General features: G+C 35.5%; 1 protein-coding gene across 2 annotated transcripts in view; it reads left to right on the forward strand.

The window, feature by feature from the left end:
- Positions 1-20,499, forward strand: part of GALNTL6 (polypeptide N-acetylgalactosaminyltransferase-like 6) — an 849,045-nt gene that overhangs the window by 285,813 nt on the left and 542,733 nt on the right. For both annotated transcript variants that reach the window (XM_004682397.2, XM_012724993.1), the window contains exon 3: positions 17,598-17,706. In XM_004682397.2, the coding sequence (XP_004682454.1) occupies positions 17,598-17,706 (109 nt within the window). The remainder of the gene's footprint in view (positions 1-17,597; positions 17,707-20,499) is intronic.

Below are 20,499 nucleotides of genomic sequence, written 5' to 3' on the forward strand. Positions count from 1 at the left end.
AAGTATGTACTTCAGGGTATGCATAGATTTTATAATATTAACATATAAATATTGTGAAAATTCCAGAATTACTGCTAAAAAGTCTTAGGGTCTAGCTTTAGAACAGTTTTAGATTGACAGAAATACTGCAAACGAGTAGATAGTTCTCATCAACCTAGAGCACAGTTTCTCCTGTTATTACCACATTAGCAGGATTCATTTATTACTTTTAATGATATTATATTAATACATTGTTATTAAAGGTCATACTGTGTAAATATTTCCTTAATTTTTAAAAGATTTATTTATGTACACAATAACTGGAGTACAGGCCAGAGGTGTGGGGGGGGGGGTGAGAAGATTCACAGGAAGTAGAGCAGAGAACAGAACAGGTGGACCGTAGACTGAAACACACTGCTGAGGGGAGCAGCAGGCAAGACAGGAGAGGTCTGCTGTGCCGTGTGGGTCACCGCCCTGGCAGGGGATTGAACATGTGCTGAAGTGGCTGCAGCTAGCTGCATAGTGCTGAAATTTAATCCCTTGCACAAGCAGAGAAGTCCCTAATTCTTAGCTTTCACTGAATGTCCTTTTCACATCCCAGCAGCTTTCTGAAATACAGGTGCCACCAAATCATTGAGTATTCTTAGGTCCCTCTTGTTTTCAGACCTTTTAATTTTTAACACCTTATTTGTTATAGATGACCTTGATTGTTTTGAGATAGCCTAGTTTTATACTTTACAAAAGCCCCCTCCTTTGGATTGTGTCTGCTCTTTTCTCATGACAAGTTGGGGTATTTTTTTGGGGGGGAGGAGAAGTGGTTTCCAAATGAAGTCACCCTATTTCCTTCTGGGTTAGGCAGTAGTCATACAAGAATCAGACTGATATGAGACAAGTGAAAAAAAAAAGTTTAATTATGTGTATGCCTTATGCCTGAGTAATGCCAACTCTGCTGTAGACACCATCTTATGTAGCTCAGCCAGGATAAAGAAGGTTAGGGAGAGAAAATGAGAAGGTCCATTAGGGAGTTTACCAAAGATATGCTTTGTTAGGGCCCTCCCCAGTGGCTTAAAGTATTAAAGCACAACTCTATGAAGCTAGCAACCACTGCAGCAGGAGCTCAGTCCTGGCCAGTGAGTTGACCTACATGGCACAGCAGACCTCTCCTGACCCGCCTGCTGCTCCCTTCAGCAGTGTACTTTGTTGATCTGCCTGTTCTGCTCCCCACTCTGTCTCTGGTGACTCCTCTCACCTCCACACTTCTAGGCCTACCTCTTGTATGGGTAAATAAATAAATCATTATATATATATATATATATATATATATATATATATATATATATATATATATATATATAAAATATATACTTTGTTAATGTTGAATTCTACCTCTGCTCCCATCCACCTTCAAACGGTGATTTTTGGATTAAGGACATTGTCCCAACACTTAAAGGATGCCAAGTGATGCCTTTACTGGAAATAGAAGTAGCTGAGCTATTTGGAATTATTTTACACAGAATATCTACCTTTTCCCATTTTACTTTCCAATTATTTACTTATGTCAGTATGATCACAGGCATTTGCTTAATATATAGTGTTACAATCTAATATCATCTTCATTACTTTGTTGTTCAAATTATTCCAGGTTTAGTCACCTAGCAGCTCTTTCAGTTGGTTTTGTTGGCCTTTTTGAATTACCCCATCATTGTGGGTATCAATTGGTTTTGGTTGGCTTATTTAAGTTGGTTGACTTGCTTGTGCATTTATTTGTATGTTTGCTTAGCTATTTCACACTTTATCTTTTTTTTTTTAAAGATTTATTTATTTGTGCATACAGAACTGGGGTACAGGCCAGAGGCTCAGGGCGGCGAGAGGCTTCACCAGAGACAGAGTGGGGAGCAGAACAGGCAGATCGACAAAGTAACACTGCTGAGGGGAGCAGCGGGCGGGTCAGGAGAGGTCTGCCACGCCATGTGGTCACTTCCAGGCTGGCGATTGAACTCATGCTGAACTCATGGCTTTAGCTTCCTAGTGCTGTGCTTTCACCCGCTGTGCCACCAGGGAGGGCCTTCATTACTATTATTAAAAAAAAACAAAAAACTATATTTTAGATCAATTATTAAATAAAAATTAGTAAAAATAATTACTTTTTTTAGTATCATGCATTTCAGCGCTGATGTTTTTCCTTTATGTAAATACAGGTCTCTGAACTAAATAATTTTCCTTCCTTCTCTGAAAAACTGTCAACATTTCTAGCAGGACAAGCTTGTTGGAAATGAATTCTCTCGATTTTATTTGTCAGAGAATCCATTATTTCTTCTTCCTGTCTGAAAAATAATCTCACTGCTTATTGAATTCTATGTTGGTGTTATTTTTATCTTTTTTTTTTTTAATCTTTCAACACTGTACTTCACTCCACTGTCTTTTGCTTTCATGGATTCTGACAGGAAGTCCTCTAAAGTTTTTACCTCTCTTCTCTAAGTAAAATGTTGCCAAACCCTATTGGAATATTGTTATTTGTAAGAAATATGCATTTCGTCATTCATATAACCAAAATATATTTCTCATCAGACTTGATCTTTATCTATGGTTCCTACCTTACCACTCCCAAAATCCTAAGACTTTTCTGAGAAGTGAGAACAATAGGAATATCTTTGTTATAATATTTGGCCACTTGGTCTCAGTCCCTGAAATAGCTTCACCATCATGAAGGTGAAGTGGGTATACTGGTTTTCAGAGCAAACTTCTTTGCACCATTGCTGAAGGAGGTGACTTTTTTATTTTTTTAAAGATTTATTTATTTGTGCATACAGAACTGGGGTACAGGCCAGAGGTGCAGGGGCGTGAGAGGATTCACCAGAGACAGAGTGGGGAGCAGAACAGGCAGATTGAGGAAGTACACTGCTGAGGGGAGCAGTGGGTGGATCAGGAGAGGTCTGCTACACCTTGTGGTCACCTCCAGGGTAGGCGGGGATCCAACTCATGCGGAAGTGGCTTTCGATTCTCAGCGCTGCGCTTTAACCCCCTCGCCACCAAGAAGGGCCCTGGAGGTGTCTTTTTAACAAAGCCCCTATAGCTGGGAGCTGGTTACCAGGGGAATAAGTATGCATACAGGGCTGTAACTTTCAGTCTCACCCCTGATTTCTGGGAAGGAGAAAGAAACTAAAGATTCAGTCAGTCAGCAATTTAATCCATCTTGTCTCTGTGATGAGACCGCCACAAAAGCCCTAAAGGAGGGGTATTCTGAAGTCCAGGCTGTCAAACACTTCAAAACACCATGTTGGATTCTAAATACCACAGAACAAAAAAATCTCCAGTGTGGAAACTCACCCTGTTTGTTTATCCCTTCATCTGGCTATAGATTTATATCTTCTAATATCCTTAGTAATAAATTGGTAATTTAGTAATTAAATGAGTTTCCTGAGTTCTGTGAGCTGATGTAGCAAATTAATTGAACCCAAGGAGAGTTTTTGAGACATTTACAGCCGGTCTTTTAGAAGCACAGGTAATAACGTAGGCTAGGTGTTGGCTTCTGAAATGAAGGGCATTCTCATACCACTTAACATTTCACCTATGCAATCTGCTGCTTTCTCGAGGTAGATGGTTTCAGAATTGTAGGACACACAATTGAAATCTAAGAATTGCCTGTTAATGTGAGGGAAAAGTGGATAAATTATCATTGGGTGCTCAAACATTTTTCTCCTTCCTGTTCTTTTTTCAATTTTTTTGTTTTATGTAGTTTTCTAAAGTCTGACTGTCATATGACTAGGTATAGAATTTTTTATATTATCTGTGTTCGTTAGGTCTTTGGTTTGTGTCTGTTACTAATTTTGGGAATGCTCAGTGATTAATAATGCAAATATTTTTCTCCCATGGTTATTTTTGTCATATTTTTTTCTTTGAATTTGAGTTTGTGAAACTGACAAACATTATTGTCAATTTTATGGGCATTCGTTAAGGCCCACTGAGTCCTTTCTTGACCATGGATGTGCTGTTGAAGAGGCTGCCTGAGTCAGCCTTCGCTTGTATCAGTCTTTTTGATTTCTAGTATTTCCCTTGATTCTTTTTCTGGGTTTCCAAATCTATATATATTCCCAATCTTTTCTGGCATATCAACCATCTTTTCCATTAGAAAACTAATTTGTTAATTAAGTTTGCTGTCAGGTAATTCCCAACCATTGCCCCATCTGACCATGGTTCTGATGATTTCCCTGTCTTTCAGGCTTTGCTTTTCTTGCCATTCTGCACATCTTATCATTTTTTGCTGCAAGGCAGACATGATCTATCAGGCAATAGGGCCTGAGATCAGTCAACCTCTACTATAAATTTTTGTGTTAATCTGGCTAGGAACTAGGCTTGTTTGCTATAGCTGTACATGACACAAATGAAAAGTTCCCCTAGTAACCCTGTGTTGGTCTCTCTTCTGTCTTTGGAATGCCTAAAAACTCCTCTTTAGATCGAACAAATGTCTTTCAATGATAATATATTGCTATACCTCATCCCTGTTGGTATGGTGGTAAGGTGTTGGGGAGTAAATGTGCCCTATAAACTTATGATTTAACCCTATCTTTTAGTTGACCTTTCCCTGCAATGTGATCTTAAAAGTGTTTCTTAGTGACACCACCCTGTATTTATCTTTCTCCTTCTGGACTTATTTCAGTTAGCATTATCCCTTCCAGCTCCATCCATGTTGCTGCAAATGGCATGAGTTTATCTTTTCGATTGCTGAGTAATATTCCATTGTGTTTGTATAAAACATTTTCTTGGTTCAATCATCTGTTTGGGCACTTATGTGGTTGCCATACTTAGCTATAGTAAATAGCACAGCAATGTAAAGTAAGCATGTAAGAGTGCTATAAGTATAAGCTAAAGAACTAACCTTTGAAAACAGATAACAGAACTTCCCACTAAGGTGGGAAGGAGTTGGGGGGAAGGTTAAAACAAGTGGTAGGGAAGCACAGTGGACCATGGTGGTGGAATGTGGGTGGTGGTTGGTACATTGTGGTAGAAATATCTGATGGGGGTATCCAAATACTACCTCAATTGAATTGATCAGTTTAGTTTTTTTAAAGTGTTTTTTTTTTTTTTTTAGCCTCACTCCTTCCTTTGAATGAGAGGGAAAAGCTAGAATGATTTGGATAAAGCTTCAGTAAAGTCTTCTCCCCAGCACTTGTGATGGAGATTACTCTAGACAGAATTTAGAAAGGTTGCGATTCTTCCCCCCTCAGAGTCATGAAGTCATTTGGATCTTCTGGTATAGTTCCTGGAGGTAAAACCCAGAAAAGTCTGGGAAGTTCCAAAATACAGTTTCAGGATTTTCTGATTCTCGTGCTACTCAATACTTACTTTCCATCAGTTCATCAGAAATATAATTTAATTATTGTCGGTTTGAGGCTCCTGCAACGTCTACCCCAAGTGAAAAGATCGTGGGTGTGATATAGAATTTCTGGATGGTGGTTTTTATGAAATTGTAGTATTCTGATGAGTCCAGGAAAACTTGTGAATTTTCAGTTTGTTTGGTTTTACTCATATGGTAAAGATAAGAGAGACAGCTTTCAAGTTTACAGCATGGAGCTGAAAGAAGAAATCCCATGTGGGCATTTCCTATAATTCGTTTTCAAAATATATTAGAAGAATTTTAAAGGACTGCGTGTTCACAGTTATATAGTGGTTTACTTTGGCGCAAAGTATTCGCTTAAACACATGTGACTTAAGTTATATTGAAGTGATAAATATAATTAAATTCTCATCAGTTGAATATATGTTTGTGTATACTTATGTGCATTTACTTAGTACAAAATACTATAATATATGTTTTACGAATGCATTTGAAACTTTATCACCATTTTACAACTATGTGAGATAAATATTTATTATTCCCATTTTGTAGATTAAGAAGTAAGACATGGAAATTGGTTCTCTTAACCATTAGTTCTTTTAAGTCTAAAAAATCAGATATTGCCTATACCAATGTTTAGTATGGTAGAAAAAAAATGTATGTTAAAAATGTTGGCCAATCGGGGCCCTCCCTGGTGGCGCAGCTGGTTAAAGCACAGCACTTAGAAGCTAAAGCCATTTCTGCATGAGTTCCATCCCTGCTAAGCCCCGGAGGTCTGGCACGGCAGACCTCTCCAGACCAACCCGCTGTTCTCCTCAGCAGTGTACTTGTCAGTTGCCTGTTCAGTTCTCCACTCTGTCTCTGGTGAATCCTCTCACCGCCCCTGCACCTCTGGCCTGTACCCCAGTTCTGCATACACAAATAACTACATCTAAAAAAAAAAGTTAGAGAATCAAATTTGAGCGTATCATTTTGCAATCAGAAAAGGTAGCATCTTGTTTTGTTATACAATGTCTTGGCCATTCGTCCTTAAAAGTATACACATAGGTGCAGCAGACTTCTCCTGTCTCACCCACTGTTCCCCTCAGTGGTGCATTTCAATAGATACAGCTCTTCTGCTCTCCACTTTATCTCTGGTGAAGCCTCTCACCCCCCACACCTCTGGCCTATACCCTAGTTTTTGTAGGCATAAATAAATACATCTTAAAAAAAAGTATGCACATAAAAGAGTAACCCTGCTTATATAAGTAAAATACAGTATTTTTACTCCTTGGTATCTATACTTCTTATTATTTATAAGGAATATATCCTATTTTGATAATTTTCAAAACATCAAAATGACTAAAATAAAATAAATTGGTGTGTAGTTGGCACTATTAAAGAAATAACTACCACACAGATCTTTGTTTTGTGTCAACATTAAATGCAGATAAATCTTTTTCAACATTTAATAACTTGCTGTTCAATTTCACATCTATAGTCTATGTAATAGGATGTTTTTAATTTAGTTCTAGTTTTCAAAAATTTTTTGGAGAGCCAGCTATAATTATAATAATTGAGATTGCTTTCCCGTAAGTAAATTGTTTTCAGAGTATAGAGTAGATACCAGGAAAACACAATGATCTATTGTCTTTGATGTCTATAATTTGTTGAACAAGATACTCTAAATTAAAAGCTTGGAAAACATCTTTGCTTGAATTTGAAATAATTAGCTGTGAAAGTCATGGTCTGAGACCCTTTTAAGATTTAGATTTTAAGTGCTTCCCTCTACTTGTCAAGTCTTGACATCTTATCATTTGATATTTAAAGAAGAGGAGTTCACATTCCTCCCCCGAACACTGTAGACAAATTATATATCTAGTTAGATAATCAATACAATTAGAAGCAAACTGATTTATTCAAAAGCATTCACTCTTCTGCCTAAAAAGATATTTGCAGCCCATATAAGACGAGTTTTTTAAATACTTATAAACTACATTGTCTGAATAATATTTTAGAGTGAAATTTTCCACTGGGAAAACTGCTATTGTTCTTGAACCAGTAAGTTCAATTACCAACTAGTTCGACCTGCTTAGACATCTGAAACCCAGCATGTCCCAAGCACAACTACCTGTTACCTTGCCCATCTCTTCCTCTAGTACTTTAATAAATTTAATCCTTTACTTTTATTAATTTATATAAAAATATAATGTAAGAATAAGTAAATATATAAAAAAGGTATGCTTAATAACAAAAGTAATGAGATTGAAGGTACTATTGAATGACTTATTTATTACGTATTTTTAGTATCACATTTGTAGAATCTAAGCTTTTTAAACACAAGAATCTTCATCTGCTTTATTGACTGGTAAATGCCCAGTAAATTTTAATTTAATAATGGCTGAATGAATGAGTGCTCATCTTACTAGAATATAAGATCCCTGGGGGTTCTGATGTTGTGTGGCTGACAATTATATAATAGACATATTATATACCTCTAAATAGACAGAGATAGAGAAAGAGAGAGATGGTTGTCAGAAAAGTCTAAACAGAAAAAATACATCATTACTTTTTTCAACGATTCTCTGTCTCTCTGTCTCTCTATATACACACACACACGTATATATGTATATACACACACAGACATATATACGTGCCTATATATTTGCACACATATATATGTTTTTGATGTTAGAGCAGATATTCTATAAATATCTCCTGACTGATGCTGAAAGATGAATTGAATAAAAATAAACTAGTATTGAAATACCAATATTAGAAGGAGAACATGATGTAGCTTCCGCTGCTGTCTCCAAGCACTGTATCTATCAGTCGTCCATTTCACATAAATTTGCTTGTTAGACTGTGATATTCCACAAAATAATTGTTACTTATATTATGATTTACAATGACTATTACCATTCTACTAAAATATTCTCAAGATTGAATTAGCTGAAAACACCACCGCAGTTGTTAAGACAGGCAAAAAATGCTATTTGTCTGAGTCTTTTAAGTATGACGTTTGAATATCCCAATTGTCTTCACCCTTTAGGGCAATTTCTTTCATTTAAAAGATAAAAGTGATCACTAGGCAAGCCATCTAAAATTCCAATAATACTAAAAGTGGAAAAAGCTCCATTGAATGTCAAAGTCTTACATTTATAAGTATATGGTTGACAGAATGATGATTTTAGTTATGGTGAAAATGACTCTGAATATAGCCGATGGAAGTGTTTTTTGACCAAGGAAATTTGAAATACATTTCTGAGCCAGGTTATAGTCTGTCCATTTCTTCACTGTGCTCTAATCCCACAGCCTCCATTGCAGTTCTGCATCTAGTATTGTTTACTGCTCACTTCACTAGCAGCTGTTTGGCTGTATAAAAGCATCAGGTGACCTGTAACTTGGACCAAGTTGACACTATTTTGCTTTCTGTCACTATCACACTTAATGACAAATGGTCTTTGCTTTTTCTTGCTAATCCTTATTTCGCCTTTCAATGTTATGTGTTTCCCTTTAGACATAGCACAGTGAGTTCAGATTAATCAGAAAAGTAGAGTTACATTTTAAGATAATCTTGATCTGGAGAACAACTGAGGATGCTGTTTTTTCCTTGAAGAATTGATAGGGTGGATTCTAGAAGCACCAATTGATGTCCTTCTGAAGAAAAGTTCAGGGGGTCATGAATCCCAGTTTAAATATCTCCTGAAAACTGCAAGTGTTTGGATTCTCATCACGAGGGGCCAGGTGATTCGTGAAAGGTTAATATAATATACTTTTTTGAAATGATCTTTCTTTGCATTTACATTTTCAATGTTGTCTACTTCCCCACTAAATTGTCTTTATTGTTTTTTATCTTTCCTCTTAGGAATCAAAGAGAATACTTTGAGGTGGGAAAAAAAAACTCAGAAAATTTGTCATTTTTGTAAGATGATCTTCTGAATATTTCTCCAAGGTATGCTGTTTCATTGCCATCAGGGATACTGAGGACTTTCTTGCTGAGTTAACGTGTTCCTGTTGTGATGAAAAAAAAAGTAAAAAATTACAGTAATTTTGAGGGTCAGTGATACAAGCCTCCTGTATCATCTACTTAAATGGAAATACAGTATGTCAGCTGGGTTGTGGTGACTGCTGAGTTCTTAATGCTGTTTAGTAAGGGTATTTTACCAGGCATTTTCACTCAATTCTCTTTAACTAAAAATATTCTTAATAATGGCCCTTACTCACAGGAAATAGTTTGCTACTGATCTGTCTGGTTACTTACGAACAGAAGATTTTGTTTACTGACAATAAATTCTAGTCAGAATGTTAATGAAACTGATGTAGTAACAATATAGAAAGAAGAGAGTTAAAACACAGTGTTTCTCCTTTCTGTTTCAGCTACCCAGAAATGCATCCCATCTAAACAGAGAGGCCTCTTCAAAAATTCTTCACAGATACCCCAGAAAGCATGAAGTGAAGGTCATCTGACCTTTGCAGATGCAAACAGATGTTCAAACCTTGCCATTTGACCAAAGAATGAAAATCTCAACCAAAACCAGAAAGTTTCAGAGAGATTAGAGCAAAAAGCAGGAATTGTCAGTAAAATTTTCAAACTCTGTATTTCTTGTATTGCATGAATTTGGTCATTTAAAATAAAATGTCTGTATTCTTGTGATTATGATAGGAGCCTTTTATTGCAAATAAACCCCCTAGAGAAAATGTGTTTAAGTAATGATTTTCATATGACAAAATTTCATTCTGCAAGTATGTGTTCAATGTAACTGTGTCTCATTAGCAAGAACTCTATTCATCTGGAGGCTGAGATCAGGCCACTCAATTGTTTTGGTGTTTTGTATGCTCAATTAAAAATATCATTTAGCTACCATTTACCAGACCTGACTCTTTATCAAACTTCGTCACGTTTTCACCCCTCTTTACCAATCTTGTTTCAATGTCTGTCTTTAACAAGTAGTAATCTATAAAGTCACGTAGTAGTGCTAATATATGTTTCCTTAATGTATTGTGATACATGAAAAATCATGTCTTATTCCCAAGATTTGAAATATTACTACAAATACAGAGGATAAATTTACAAACTCGGGATCTAATAATCTCAGTCAAGTTTACTATACCAGATGAAAAAACACAATGAGTGAGGTCATGACAAAGATGGTCATTAAAGCCTCCCTGTTTGTTCCCAAAGACATGATCCTGATCAATACATGGTCAGGACAAATACTTCAGTATTTTGAAAATTTTAAAACCAAGATTTTTACATAGCAGCCCAGACTTTCAGATTCTGCTAAAAGATTTCTTTTCAAAATATCATGCTTAGTGAGATAAGCCAGGAAGAGAAAGAAAAATACTGGATGGTTTCACTCATAGCAGGAATATAATGGACCAGATGAGAAAATAATAAGAATAATGAACAGCCATTTTGTGGGGGTGGAGTGGGGAATGGGATCAAAAACGGGGGGTGGGGGTTGAGGAGGGAAGTGCACGGGATTATGGTGATGACACACGGGTGACTTGGTGATGGGAAACCCACGGGGATTACAATTGAGATTTTAAAAAAATGTACAAAATTATGTAAAAATAAACTGTTAAAAATAAATAAAAATTAAAAAAAAGTTTTCTTTTCGAAAGTAACATTGCATTATACAAAGCAGGTATACATTGAAAAACCAACGTGTGTACATACCACATCAAAATTTTACATCTAAAATTCAGAGCTGAGCTCCTGCCTACTTCCTATACCTGAGTTCTCAGCCCTATTTCAGATGTCCTGGATACTCGTGGCCCAGAGGACCAGTGAAGCTTACTGTACTTTGCTACTATTTAGAATTAAATGAACAATGTCACATCTGAGAATTTATACAGAATGTAAAGAATGAGGCAATCTATTTACTAAGAAAATGTTTTTTGTGTCTGACACTACTTATCAATATGTTCTTTGAGAATATGAAAATGTAGAACTTTGGTGATACTGGGCCCAATGAATGCTGTGTAGTTAGAAGTAAAGCAATAGTAGAGCAACAGCAGACTAACCTCTACGTAGTATCTTATTATATTCCTCTTCAGCTCAAGAGTGTTTACTAACTCAGGAGCCCAGTGGACTACGGTGGAGGACCACTGTGGGGAGGGCGGTGGTGGTAGGCATGCACAAAACATCTGAAGAGATGTGAACCTGAACCATGTACAAAATTGTAAATCAGCATTACCACAATAATAAATAAAAAATAAGACACTTAAAATCAATAAACTATAGGGAGAAAAATATTCAAATGTGACTTTTTTTAAGTCTTTAATTAGTCTTTATTGCTTGATACAGTCCTTATTGAACTCTTTTGTTTCATCTTATTTGTAATTCCTAATATTTTAATTAACTTTATATATAATAAGGTCTGAATATATTAATAACAAGAGAATCATAATTAGCCTCCCTGTTTATTTTTGATAATTCATAATATAAACTCAGACAGACTTGGTGCAGATACTAGTTTGCTACTTGTTGGTTATGTGACTTAAATTCTTTATTGTCTGGTTTAACATTGCTGATTGTAGTTTAATAATGGACTCTTTTGAGAATGAAATTAGTAAGAATAGAGTAAATGTTATTTCTGTTTTTTCATCTCCATGCCACCCAATGCATATATATTTAAAACTTTAGTTTTCTCTAAGAGTTCTGTTTGCTTAGGATACCTGCCACGTGACGTCAATATCTAAGAAACTTAGTCCCATCACCCATCACTATGTCTTATTGATATCTATTGTGATAGTGTTTGACACACATAATTTATTATTTGTTTAATGTACATAAGTCTCATCTCTGCATCTATGTCGTGGATTTTAAGGGAAATTTAAATAACTCAAATATATATAAAAATAGCAGGGATGGTTTAAAGAACTGGCGTTTATATATTGGTTCATCATGAACCAAGGGCTTTTCACATACTTTATCTGATTTACTACTCAAAAAATTTGTCCATTTTGTAAGGTAGGTATTATTTTTATTACCCTAATTTCAAAAATGCATTAACATGGGGACCTGGAGGAAATGTAGGTTTTTTTCACATTATGATTTGAACCCCTAATTTATGTCTTCTGGCACTGGACCCAAGGTACTTTTACTACTTTATACTTACTTCTAAGGAAAAAATGTACTGGTGGGTATAGGGTTGATTTCAAGGCCAAAATTCCATGGCTACTGATTAATAAAATCTAAGCTAAGTTGTAGGATACCGTCAGTCTCCACAATGATGTCACAGATGTATCTTTTTAATACCATTCTGTTGATCTGTAGTTCAACAAAATTGCTCTCATTTAAAGCAAGAGATTTTTGCTTGTTTTTAATTCCCCTGGATTTTCCAGAATGACAGCTCCTGAGAGGTGTTTCAAGATTTTATAAATGTGAATAGCAGTGTGCAGGTGACCCAAGTTCTTCACCCAGCAATGTCAATCTGAGTGCAGCAGTTCTTTGCCTTTGTGAGCTTCAATAAACACACTGGTTATGAATAAGCTTTTAGCCTTTAAAGTTCTTTCATACCCATACTCAGAAATAATTATTTTTTAACAATCACTAGGGTTCAATCACTCTACTGCATATGGTTTCTACTTAATAGATTCTGATTCTTCACCTTTGCTGTTTTTTTCAGACATGTGTATAGTGACTTTACAATGAGGAAAAAGCCCATCAGCTGAAAAATAAGAAGGGGACTTACACATAAATGTCCCCCGCAATAAGCAGTCAGATACGTGCCTGGTGGAGGCTCAGTATTCTCATTTGTTTTACAAGGGCACAGGCAATGGTTTCGTGATAGATAAGTATGCAGAGGTCACATGGATCTGAACCCTGGAGTTGCTCATGTAGAAGGACAGGTCAGAATGCTGATGAGCCATTTAGCGGATGGTTAAGCTTTCAGCACCAAGGTGATACTGTACAAATGTACTGGATTGATTTAAGTTTACCCAGCTGCCCTTCTGGCAACCCAAAGGATACAAACATTAATCCTTATGTTGGTCATCAGCCCTCAACACAAAGAGAATTCTACAGTCCATTGTGTCACATGGGTTGCAAATCGGCTAGACCTGTTTTCTTAATGTTATAGCAGTGTTAATTTCCTACTTTCCTGTAGTTTTCCCACTTTGATAAGCCTCCTAGTCACCCAGACACAAATTTTAGTGTCTCTTTCCTCTTATAGTTCCTGATTTAACAGGCATGAGTTGGGACCTAGGAATTGCATTTCTAACGAGTTCCCTGGTGATGCAGTTGCTGCTGAGCTGTGAGTTACCCTGATACAGACAGAGGAGGTTTTAGGGTAACAAATCCTCAGATAGCCTTTACAAGCACTGTCTGCTTTTAACCTGATTCCTCTGCTGAGATAAAATATGCTCACAATGTCTGCACACCTGCCCAGAGCACTCATAAATGCAAAGAAGTTCCAAACATTTTATTTGAGATTCACTTTCATGTAAAGTAGTATTTACAAACATTTTTTTTTCTTAAATGTAACCATAAAATAAAGCCTGTAAATAAAGTGGGCCAGAAGTCCTCTGGCCCACTTCCTTCTACTTGTAAACTTGATATCCAGGGACATAACACATGAATCTTTTAGCTTTTATAGTTACATGTTGCATATTTGCAGATAGCAGGTGACTATTTCCTTTCTTGGACCTTTTTTCTGCATTTTGGTTTTTATCTATTGTTTTCTACTATATAAAATATGTATTTAATTATCTTATTTCCCTCTTTCCCTCAACCTTTGGTAAAGTTATAGGTTCAATTTTAATTAAATCAGTATTAAGATAAGAGTATTCTTACCTAAATCAAACCGGGCACTGAAGTTATACTTCTTCCTTGTACATTTTTTACTCTAATCTTAATTGCCATGCTTTTCATTTGCTGAGACTTTTGTGTATGCATCATTAATTCATCCCAATCGTTTTGGAAGAAGTGTGAGACTGCTGTAAATATGACTTTAAAACAAGAGTAAGTTTTGCTTACCTAGGTGCTTTTTCATCCTCATGGAGACCACCTCCTGGAGTCGCTCTCTGTCCCTCCCAAGCACTCAGGCCCAGCTGAGCCTGAGTCTGGAGACATGTTCCTACCTGCCTACAGTGCTGTTGTTTTGCCTCTGCCATTCGTTTGTCCTCCCCTTCTTTCTCCACTTCCTCTTCTTCTTTCTCGACTTCTTTTGTACTTCTTACTAATGTCCCCAGACATGTTCAAACTGTTTCACAATTATCTTATGCCTACAAGCCCCTTTTCTCTGCCCAAGAACTCTTATTATTCTCTAAATGTCCCATTCTTAAATTACTGTTTCTATGAAGGAACTTTTCCTAAAGCTCTCTGATAAAATTAAATTTATATGTTTGGCAACATTTCTTCTGAGGATTACATTGCTTCTGTTTTCCTTCAAGTATATTATATCTTTTGTTTTTTGTTTTTTTTTTTTTTTGACTTCTGAATTTTATGTTAGAAGTGCTCTTAAATGTCCAGCATCCTTCTGAGGCTCATGGTCTTGATTGAAGTCGTGAAAATGCTCCTAGAAAGTTGCCTGCATGGAGAAGTACTTCCTAGGCGATCACAGGGTGTGCACCAGTGTGCCAGTGTTCCTGTATCTCTTCTGATCCCTGTTTTCCAGAGAGGAGTTCATTTCCCTCTTGTCTACCAGGTGTAATACGGATGGCCGTTTTCTAAGAGCCCAGTGAAGAAAGACACTGTTGGTTAGCAGTACTTGGTAAATAGATTTCAAGGACTTTGGATATTTTCTACTGCTCAGCACCCAAATGTACTCTGTCTTTCAAACTCCAGACTTCTTTGGGAGGGAGTTCAGTGACTGTGTCTCAGAAATTGTCTGACTGTTGGTTGGTTTTGGGGAGAAGTGCTGTGTATCCATGTTCCATATAAACATGTCAGTCTTTTTGTTTTCACCTTTAATCTCACCCTCAGAAATATCTAATACTTCAAATTTAAGTAATATAAGGTTTGGTGAATAAAAGCTATGTTTCCCTCCCAACAGTTCCGTCATTTACCAAAGTTCACGGCAATTCTATTATCTGTTTCTTTATTCATTTGATGCTTTATTGTCGTTATCATAGGTTTATGGGGAAATAAAAGGTTAATTCTTCTGTGAAATCTGCCTTATTACTATTTGCTAGGAATTCTCTGCATTAAGTTTATCAAATTAATGGAGATAGACTAACTTAGTAATCACAGAGAGCTTTGCATATATGGAGTTTATACAGTATCTTTATAATTTCATGTTTTGAAACTTTCTATTTTATCTTAAAATGATGTTTAGAATTGGTACTAGCTATGTCAATGTTGGGTTTTTTATTAGTGTTCAGTACTTGCCAAAAGTAAATATTTCAGATTGGTTGTGTTTTGATGTTTCTGAATGCTACTAATATTTATTAATAGAATTAATTATCAATTAGAAAGCAATTCATGACTTTGTGTGATGTTTGCTATCATATTACCAAAATTGATTTCTTAGGTTCCTTATAATTTTATTATATCCTTTGTTCTTAATTTTCCCATAACTTTTCTTTCCTGCCATTCTCCATTTAAAATGTATCTTCATCATTTTTAATATGCTATGTAAACCCATCATTCTTGTGTGTTAATTCTTCTGCCTTTTATCCTAAACTCACCACTATTATGAGCAAATTTCTTTACATATGTAGAAAATAGAGATGATTTTAGAAAACCTTCCTTCTTATTTTAACTACTTTTCTTTGTAACATTAAGCTTTATTTTCACCCTCTCAAAATAAGTGGATTCTTTATAAGATATAATGATAGATTGAAGGTACTTGCATTAACTCTGAAGAATAAGGCATTCCATTTGCTGGCAGAATAAAATTGCATTACTGAAATTACTCAGTTTTATCTTTGCCTAAGTTGGAACTTTAAAAAAAAAAAAAAAAAAACCTGCTCATCATTTTGTAGATGTGATACTTATTTCCAAAACTGAACAAAAAAGGAAAATGATGCATGGATATGACAACATATTTTATGTATATTAAATATCAAGATTATGAAAAAATAAATTTCATTCAAAACATTTGTGCTTCCTAGTCCTAGAAAAATATACCACAACACATACAACCTCAACAATATACACAGAAATAATCTTCAAATAGACATTAAAACACTGAATTTTAGCAAAGAGACATACTGTAACTACAGTCATTGAATGGGTGATGATTTCAGCTCCAAGTGTAACCATGTACTATTGTTTAACAGGAATCACGTTGGAAGACAGTAGCAGACATTTGTTAAGATCACAATTTTGATCTTAATAGAACTGATCTAAATCCTAATTTATGATTTAATTCAAACTATTTTAGTTCTCTGGGTACCTGTTTTATTGGAAGAAAAGTGAAAATGTACAACCAAAGATTACCATCAAAATTGAACAAATTCTGTACACAGGCTACAGATATCCCTTGGTTTACAAAAGTTGTGTTGCTTCACCTTTTTGACTCACAGTTGTTGCTTTTGCTAACTGTAAAGAAAATCCCAATTGGATTTTCATTCTCATGACAAAAGGTAAAAAGTGAAAATCAGGTTCTGCGTTGGCTTGCAGGTAGCTCTTACAGAAGCAGTGCTCACCATCACCAGCAAGAGGGCAACTTCCAAACTCCTTTCCAAGAACTTTAATTCTTTCACTAGACTGTGCATTTATCATCTAATTTTTGCATTAACTATATGTTGGTTTTCAGTGCTAGGCATTATTTACTATCCTTTGGTAAGCTATTTTGGGGGATCTGGGAAAATTAAAAATTTTCTATAAATTCATGGTAACTGTTTCTTTGCTTATGCAAAATTAACTTAAAAAAGATTTCACAGGAGCATTCTGCATTCTGATAAAGTGAAGAAGTTATATTTAACATATACCTGACACATAGAAAGCATCCAGTATATGATCATGTCATATACATGATCACAATTAATAAAACTGAATCAATTAAAAACAAAATTCCATTTCACACCAAAATTGAAAGCTTTGCCAACATTTAAACTTTGGTCAAATGAAAATGGCAGGGCATTTATGCTCAGAGGTTGTGATATACTGAATCGATATCTACTAGAATGATATAAAATGGGAGCTAGGTAGTATTTGGTCTCATTTTAAAAGCTAAAAAAAAAATTGTAAAGTGTAGTTATCTGGTCACTAGCAATAGTTTTCTCTACTCGGAATTACTAATTCAACACATATTCTTTGACTGGCTATTATGTGGCTGGCTGTTTTTTTACCTACCTTGCAAGCAGAAATGCCTCCTTTTTATACTCTGAATATTTTCCATTTCCACAGACATTTCCTCTGGGCCTGGGAGATGGTCAGTTCTATGCTTGGACAGATGGTTTGAGAAGAAAGGACTGGCATGACTACGAAAGCATCCAGAAAGAGGCAAAGCGCTCAGGTATGAAGTTTCAGTGTAAGCCAAACAGCTGCTTTCCTTCCTGTAGAATTTCATTTGTCACTTACAGGATGTCTAATTAGTGTTCCTTCTTCACATAGGAAGATAGTCTCATGGAGATATTGGAAGTCAGTGCTGGAAAATAAAAACTAATACAATTTCAAGTTTCAGAGATAAACAAATAATATTCTTTATTAAGAGAACATTGTTAGTTTCAGAAACTTGAAGCATTTTCTATTTTCAAATTGCTATTCAATAATTTCTAAACATACCTTGCTAGTTGTCAGTGATCATTGACTTGGTAGACCTGTATATTTAGACAGATTCACTTGTTAGGGCTAAGGCATATCTAACTGGCAATGTAAAATATTAAAGGAACACCGTAGTTTCCAGACTGGCAGGGTGGACGCTAGGAGTTGAAGATCTGATGTTGGCATTACTTGTACCAACTGGCACTAGAACAGAATCAAGTAAGTCTGTCTGTGTTTCAGAATTATACTCTTGGATTAGCAGAGGAATTAGTATACTTCTTAGGAGGAGTAAAAGGAAATTAAGACTTTCTAGAAGAACTAAAAAATATTGAAATTTGATTCAGATAAATTTATGAATGTAAGGAGAAATTGGACAAAAGTGAATAACATATACAAGGAAATTCATATTTTCTCATTTAACCAAAGGTATTCTGTTTCTTCCATAATGAGGATGTCATAGAAATAGGGAAATATTGTTTGGTAAGGACATTTGAGCAGTATTGAGACCCTGGATTCCAGGTAAATTCAAGAGCAAACTGTAAATGGCCACAGTGTCAGGTCCGTTTGGTCAACTTTGCTCATTACTAATCCCTTTGTGGAAACTGAAGTGAGAGTATTAATGGTTACAGAGTTTTTCAGGACTATGAAATATTCTTAGCTCTGGGTCATGTGTGGTTGACTTCATCAATTTCTTTCTTCATTTTCTTCTTCATTCGTTTACTCCCAATTAAATTGTCCAGCACTGCCCAGTTTCACCACAGCTGCTGCTCCCAGGCTGTTTATTCTTCCTCAGAGAATCAATTTCTTCTAGTTTCACTTCTTTCACTTCTTCGGTTTCCACAGGGGCCATGACCCTCCACTGGGTCACAAAGGTGAATTCCTTACCTGCATCCTCACTTTTCCAGGCTTCTTATCCTTTTCTTGCAATTGCTTGATCAGCCTTATATTAATCTAACCATCTGTTCCCATTTATAACCACACGATGCTGAGGATTTGGGGAGATGTTCACATAATCTAACTAAATGAAGCTGCCAGAAGTTAATCATAATAATATAAGCTAAATTTATTGAAAGATGTTTTTTTGCCTTAAACCTCAATAATGGCTATGATTGGTAGGTATTATTAGCACCAATTTATTAGCAAGAAAGAGATAAACCAAGTCCTTAAAAATTTATTAAATATCATCCAAGGTCAAACAACTAATAACTTGCAGAGCTTGTTTAGAAGTCAAATCTTATGCTCCATTAAACCCTACTGTCAGACATTAGATGATAATATTAGGGCAATATGACATAATGACAAGGGCACATATGGGACAGACATGCCTGGCTTCATAGTCTGGTGTTGCCATACATGAGCTGTGTAAGCAGCAAGTCATTTTGTCTCCTGATATCCTGTTCTGCAGAATTGCTATAATCTTCATCCTCACTTGGGAAAGGAAAAATGACCTACAAAGAAAAAAAGATAAATGAGTTTTCTAATCTGTAAATCTTTCATGGAATCAGAAATTCTATTATACCAGTATTTAAGTGACTCACTGGACGTTATAGAATAAATGCTATAACCATTAATCATCATTTTAAAAAATGTTAAATATGGCATAAATAACAGGTGTATGTACACACAAAAAACATATGCGCAGGTATGGAGTCAAAGTGAAATACATATCGCTGTTCTTTATACACAGACCTAGAAAGGGGATCATTTAGGCTGTTCTGTCCCCTCCAGTTGACAAACTAGAGTTTGTACTTACTTTTCTCAATTGTTTTTTATCCACAAAGATAGTTTTTTTACATTATGCATATATTTGGATTTTGTCTAAAAATGGATTCATACTGCATGAATTTCACACTTCTGTGTTTTGGGATTAACACGAACCAAGTCAGCTTAGCTGTAGAAGAGGGTATTTATCATAGAATGTCAGTGACAGGAAGACTTTCTGGAAGATATAAAGTTTTAAAGGATAAAGTTCCATTCCAATGCCTGAAAAGTTATGATTTCATTCAATCAAATATTGCTTTCTCTATCCTGGCATAGTGTAGGCATTATTATTTTTTTTTTCTAGACAGACATCTTCTGTATGTGATACTGTTACATTTCATTTAGTTTCGTGTCATTTAAGAAATTTTTGACACTGATTTACTCTTTCCATGATTTTCTATGCTTCTGAGTTGTACTCTTACACAAAAGTGATAAACATAATTTTGAACCATCATTTGAATTATTCATGCAAGTTAAATTGAAAGAACCAAAGTATAGATTCCTTTGATGTAATATGAAAAACAATGCATAGACTGCTATTAATCCATTAGTCAATGTATATTTCTATGTTACCTATTATTCAAATAATTATTCTAATATAAAAAACTATCCAACAGACATTTCTTCACCAAAATTTGAAAATAATGATATTACATTTCTGAAATAGAAATAAACTTTGGCATTTCCCTAACTGTGACTCTAACAACTTCTGCTGGATGTTGAGAAGAATATGCAACCAATTTCTTTCTTCCTTCCTCCCTCCCTCCCTCCCTCCCTCCCTCCC

Source organism: Condylura cristata, unplaced genomic scaffold, assembly GCF_000260355.1.
Source record: "Condylura cristata isolate star-nosed mole 26May11 unplaced genomic scaffold, ConCri1.0 scaffold00014, whole genome shotgun sequence".
Classification (NCBI taxonomy): Eukaryota; Metazoa; Chordata; class Mammalia; order Eulipotyphla; family Talpidae; genus Condylura; species Condylura cristata.